General features: G+C 48.7%; 1 protein-coding gene across 3 annotated transcripts in view; it reads left to right on the forward strand.

The window, feature by feature from the left end:
* Positions 1-5,997, forward strand: part of Ube4b (ubiquitination factor E4B) — a 91,628-nt gene extending 85,631 nt beyond the window's left edge. For all 3 annotated transcript variants that reach the window (XM_034501875.2, XM_076933728.1, XM_076933727.1), the window contains 4 exons: positions 91-282; positions 3,166-3,340; positions 4,569-4,715; positions 5,212-5,997. In XM_034501875.2, the coding sequence (XP_034357766.1) occupies positions 91-282; positions 3,166-3,340; positions 4,569-4,715; positions 5,212-5,273 (576 nt within the window). In that variant the 3' untranslated portion in view covers positions 5,274-5,997. The remainder of the gene's footprint in view (positions 1-90; positions 283-3,165; positions 3,341-4,568; positions 4,716-5,211) is intronic.
* The last annotated feature ends 269 nt before the right edge of the window (positions 5,998-6,266 follow it).

Raw genomic sequence — 6,266 nt, forward strand, 5'->3', positions numbered from 1 at the left:
AGCCAATTCCCAGGCCTCCACCGAGTTGGGAGTTTCTGGTCCTCAACTTTCCCAGCAGCTTGAATTGTCTTGTTATCCTTCATTTCCTAGGAACTTGGTCCCCGATTAGCAGCCATGCTGAACTTTAACCTACAGCAGCTCTGCGGACCCAAGTGCCGGGACCTGAAGGTTGAAAACCCGGAGAAGTATGGCTTTGAGCCAAAGAAGCTGTTGGACCAGCTGACGGATATTTACTTACAGCTGGACTGTGCTCGCTTTGCTAAAGCCATCGCTGATGACCAGGTGAGCACTGGGGGAGGCCTGGCACTGAGCTGTGTGGTTTGGATCTGTGGTCTGCACCTTCACAGCAGACCCTGTGGGCGTTCCCCCCCTTGGGGTGTGTGTGTGGGGGGGGTGTAAGTTCTCCACACCTCAAATTCAGTAAAAGCAGGACTTTTATTAAAGTCTTGTTTTTAGAAGTTGATGCAGTAACCATGAAGCAGAGGGCCACATTTGGTCCAGGAGATGCACTGATGCTTCCTTGGGAGAAAACAGCAGAGCTTGCCCCTGATCCCTCAGACCCCCAAGCAGATGCTTCCAAACTCTGTTTGTGTGTCTCTGGAAATAAGGTCTTCCCAAGTGTCCTGCCTGCCAGCTGCTATTCCAGCCAGTGCCTTTATCTGAGAGCCTTGGGGATCAGGTCAGCTCATGCTCTTCCACAGCCTCCAGGACAGGCCTTCCTTCTGTGATGTCACAGAAGGCAATCCTGTTGCCTGTCTTGGTAGCACAAGCCTGTATCCCAAATACTTAGGCTGGAAACAGGATGGTCAGGAGTTCAAGGCTAACCTGGACTTACTGAGACCATCTCTGAGAACAAAATTGAGCTGGGCGTGCAGCTCAGTGGTAGAGCACCTGGACGTGCAAAGCCCTAGGCTCAACCCTTAGTCCAGCCAAAGACTATGAAGAAAAAAGAAAGGGTTCCTTTCCTCTGTAGTCTCTGAAAGCTGTTTTCTTCCCAGGTCTTTTAACATTCTGTCTCATGTAGACTAGGCTGGCCTTGAACTCTTAATCTCAAACTCCCCTCTTGAACACATGGATGTGTGCCACCACACCTGACATCTGGGCAGTTCTTCAGCACAGTAATGGCACACGTTTCCTGTGTACCACTTCTGACTATTCATTTGATAATCGTTAATTCCATGGCATAGTTTCTATTAAACCCTTTGTTGTAAAGTAAGGAATGCAGGGCACGGAGGAGCCGAGTGGCATGTCCAGGCTCACACAGTGTAGGATTGAGGGAGATTGTGTGACTGGCAGTCTAACCCTGTACCATATTCTCACCCTCTACCTGAATGTTCAGAATGTGGTATGTCGGTTTCCATGTCTCTATCTTTGCATGCACAGCATATCCCATTATGACTCATGCCGTAAGTTACCCATCCTCAGACAGTCTCACAAGGTCACTGCCTATAGCCAATCCAATGTTAAAAACAAGAGTTGAATCTACTCCTGCTTTCTTAGGTTTTTTGGGGGGAGGGTTGGTTTTTGTTTTGTTTTTTGAGACAGGCTGGCCTTGAACCCAAGATCCTCCAGTGTCAGCCTCTTAAGTGCTAGAGCTCGAAGGTGTGTACAACCATACACTGCCTTTTTAATTACAGTCTTATTGCACAACTGTTCACGAGTTGATGCTTCTTGTTTCCTCCTGTTAGCCTCCCCAGGGCTGGGGTTACAGGTGTGGGCAGGGAAGGGAAGGGCAGATACACAGAAGCAGCAGGCCTGTGTGGTTATTTAGAATTGGAAGCTTTGAAGTATAGCACTCGGGAGGAGAGGCAGGGGGAGATTGATTAAGGAGTTTCAGCCAACTGGAAAGAGTCTGTGTGGATGTCAGTGGCGTGGATCATGCTCACTAGGTCCCAGATGAGCAGTAGGCTTGCAGAGCCCCCACAGTGAAGCAGAAGCTCCTGTAAGCCATTGTAGCTGGTCCATCGCTCTTACACTAGTCGAGGAGCATCGGAGAAGATGGAATTCGGTTGCCTGGCATCCAGCTCCTTCTTGTGCTGTCACCGAGTCTCAGGTGTGCAGAGAGGGAAAGATGGCATTTGAAGGAGGCATCTTCACTTGAGCAAACTCATGGACATTTGTTCACTTGTTGGTGTGTGTTCTATGGTCGCCTGGTGTGATTAGAGACTGTGGTTGTGTCCCAGGGCCTCAGGGGACCCAGTCCCCTTCTTCTCTATTTGTATCGTGTCCTATGTCAGCAAAGGGGTACTGTAAAACACGTAGGTTTGCATATTTTGTGGTGTTGGTGATTGTTACTCAGTAGGTCCCTCAGAGTTAAGTCGCTGTCCATGTCACACCTGAGGAATCTGGCTTGAGCAGGTTAGGGATTTGCGTAAGACTGCATGAGTGGGAGGCGATGGAGCCTGAATTCCTGTCCAGATTTGTCTGGGTTCATTATCCACTGTTCACACTCCTGCAAATGTTGTCTACAACCAGATTCAATCACCTGCCTATAGGAGCGGTCCAATGCCGTGGGAAATGTGGAGGTATTGGATTGAGTGAGCGACGATGCTCAGCCTCTGTAGAGGTCTGGCCTCACCATGTAGCCTGCACTGGGCTTGAACTTACTTCCCATCCTCCTTTTCTAGCCTCTGAGTGCTAGGAAGGTAGGAGTACACATGTGATGGTCACCGTACGCAGGTCACATGAGCCTAGGGAACGGGCAGGGACTAGAACGAAGCTCACCCTAAGAATGAACGGTACCAGTGGCCTATGCTTGGTTTTCATCTGTGCTCACATTATGTAAGAAAACTAGAATTCACCTTGTCTCATGGGCTCTGAGGGCACAGTGCCCTACACAAACTGAAATAACCTCATTTCCTTCTCTTTTTAGTGACCAATTTTCTTATAAATGCTTGCTAGCTCCTAAAATCTAAAAACTTCCTGTTTTCCTGGGTCCTGCAGCTTTCTCCATACATGACCTTGTCACATGTGATTCTGTCTCTGCATCTGTAACTCTATCCAGTGCAACATTGCACACGATACAGTGTGTGGGGAAGATGGGAGTACGGAATGTATGATTCCAGCTGTTAGGAGCGAAAGAGCAAGCAGACCGCACTTGGCCGTTTTTGGCCTGTTTTCTTCTCAAGTGTATTCTCATCTCATGTGACCTTTCTTCATCTGCAGCGATCCTACAGCAAGGAACTGTTTGAAGAAGTCATTTCAAAGATGCGGAAGGCAGGAATCAAATCCACCATCGCAATAGAAAAGTTTAAGCTTCTTGCAGAGAAAGTGGAGGAAATCGTGGCAAAGAATGCGCGGGCAGAAATAGACTACAGCGATGCCCCAGACGAGTTCAGAGGCAAGTCCAAGTGCTCGTCCAAGTGCTCGTGTACACGTCTTTGGTGTAACTTGGAGTGTGGGACATTAAGAGGGCTGTCTTGGTCACTATGAAGCTATCCCACGATCAAGGCGACTCTTACAAGAGAAAGCATTTAAATGGAGACTTGCTTACAGTTACAGAGGGTGAATCCATGACCAGGGTAGCAGGGAGCATGACAACAGGCAGGCAGGCATGGGGCTGAGAGCTTCCATGCTGGTTCTCATGCATCGAGGCAGGCTGCCAGAGAGGGGGCAAGGAGGCTTGGCAAGGGGTTTGAAACTTCGACGTCCACTCCCAGTGACAGATCTCCTCTGTCAAGGCCACACCCATTCCCACAAGGCCATACCTCCTCATCCTTTTGAAACCATTCTGCTAACTGGGGACTATGCACTCTAACATGCAAACCTCGAGGAGTCATTCTCATCCAAACCGCGAGGGTGACCACTGTCTGTGTTTTTCATTGTTTGATGGTGTGCTATAGCTGATTCTTTTTTTTTTTTTTTTTTTTTTTTTTGGGTTTTTAGAGACAGCGTTTCTCTGTGTAGCCTTGGCTGTCCTGGAACTCACTCTGTAGACCAGGCTGGCCTCGAACTCAGAAATCCACCTGCCTCTGCCTCCCAAGTGCTGGGATTAAAGGCGCTATAGCTGATTCTTGACAGTTGTCTAAAATTACGTGTACAAGTTTAGTTAATATTGTAGATTAAAATGTTGAAAATCTGGGGCTGGAGAGATGGCTCGGCAGTTAAGAGCACTGATTGCTCTTCCTGAGGTCCTGAGTTCAATTCCCAGCACCCACATGGTGACTCACAACCATCTGTAATGGGATCTAGTGCCCTCTTCTAGTGTGTCTGAAGATAGTGACAGTGTCCATCCTACATTGACCATGCCTACTGTGGTTTCATCAGAAACCATGCAGACTTTAAAGGCAGCTCTCCCATTATAAGGACGGAGTTCAGTTCCAAGGCAAAGGGTTCTGCTCTGGAAGCCTGCTGCCTGGCTGGCCATCTTTCCTCTTTTCTCCTCCCAACAGCAACAACAGAAGGCAGGGACTTCACCCCTTTCATTGCGTGCTACTTTCTCTTAGCTGTAGGGACTGAGGGCTGCTCCTCCACAACCTCCCTGAGTGTCTCCTGGTAGGAACCATCTGCTTTTGTTCTTCAGGATTAGCCTCCACCTTTGGGTTAGTTTGTCCCCTCTGTCTCCACAGACCCTCTGATGGACACCCTGATGACCGATCCCGTGAGACTGCCCTCTGGTACCATCATGGACCGCTCTATCATCCTGCGGCATCTGCTCAACTCCCCCACTGACCCCTTCAACCGCCAGATGCTGACTGAGAGCATGCTGGAACCAGGTAAGGAGGCCGCCTTGCCTTGCTGCGCTGATGTCAGGGCCAGGGAGTGCAGCTAGACCATGAGCCAGACTGAGTGCAAGCTCGACACCTGGAGGCCTGTAATCCCAGCTACTGGGCTGGATGAGCGGGAAGGGGATAGCCTGCTCATGGCGAGCCCAGACAACTGAGTTGTGACACTGTTTCAAACAAAAAAGAAAAGATGACTAGGCCTATACCCACAGAACCCTCGCCTAGCGAGTATTCGCCCCCAGGCTCAGTCCCCAGCACCAACACCAGTAAAAGGGACATCAGATCCAGAAAGCACCCAATTTAGGCTCTTTCTATGGAAAAGCCACACCGTACTCGGCTCCCTTTCGCTGTCAATGTCTTCCCGTCCATGGCTTTTCCTTCCACAGTCTGCAGTGTCCACAGGAACGAACAGCCTTCCTTCCACTTAGACAGCCTTCCAAGCTCAAGAGTCTGTCTGGACTGTTAATCCCCGTCTTTTCTCCCTCAGTGCCAGAGCTGAAGGAGCAGATTCAGGCATGGATGAGAGAGAAGCAGAGCAGTGACCACTAAGGCCCCATCGTGCTCCTCAGCTGGAAGCCGCCATGCCAGCCAGCCAGGCCAAAGCAGCATCCGCCTGGAAGCGGCTGCTCCAACCTGTAACCATGTGTGGCCAGATCCTGAGAGCCACCCCGCGTGACCAAACAGTGGAGATCTGAGGGACAAGACGAGAAGAGGATTCCTGTACATATATTTAAGTGACAACAGTCAGAGTGTGAGGGACGAGTTTTACCATGGCTTGTGTAGTAAAGCGCGCCCTTCGCCTGTCGCCACCTGGGGCTGTGGCAAGCGGAAGTGTTTAGTGACGAGTGGGTCTGGGCAGCTTCCCCCTGAGCTTACGTTTTGTTTTGTTTTTCGATGTGTCTAGAGAACTCGGACATTTTGCTGCTAAAGAACCTCCCCTCCCCCCCCTACTTGCACTGCTGTGGGTTTTTTAAAGAAACAGAACCAGACTCCTTTCCCGGCCCTCTAAACATGTATTCTGTGAGATAACTGTGCCTGCAACAAAGTGTTAATCTTGGGATCGTATTTTTATATCACATTCACATACTTGTTTTTTTAATTGGTGTTAGATGACATGATTAATAAAAAAGGCAAGATATTTTCAGAATTTGAATTTCAGTTTTTTTTTCTTTTAAAATATCCCTTTTAAATTTTTTTATTATAAACAAAATGAAGAGAACCCTGTGGGCCTAGTCCTTCTACCAACCCTCAGTTAAGATCCTGAGGAACAGGTGCGGCAGCAGGCTGGCTGGAGTGGATCAGGACTCTTGTGACTTGTGGGGTTTGGGGGAGGCGAGGGTTGTGTTTTGTTTTTTGTTGTTGTTGTTTTGTTTTTTTAATCCTATGTGACAATTCCAATCCTATGCCGTTATCCTCTGAGGATAAGTAAGCTCCTCCGCCCTGGGTTCTTTTGTGTGCTGTGTCCTTTTGGGGTTTGGCTTTACCAAAGAAAAAAAAAAAAAAAAAAAAAAAAAAAAAAAAAATATGGGTGCAAGAAATGTG

The sequence above is a fragment of the Arvicanthis niloticus genome, chromosome 5 (genome assembly GCF_011762505.2).
Source record: "Arvicanthis niloticus isolate mArvNil1 chromosome 5, mArvNil1.pat.X, whole genome shotgun sequence".
In the NCBI taxonomy this organism is placed as follows: Eukaryota; Metazoa; Chordata; class Mammalia; order Rodentia; family Muridae; genus Arvicanthis; species Arvicanthis niloticus.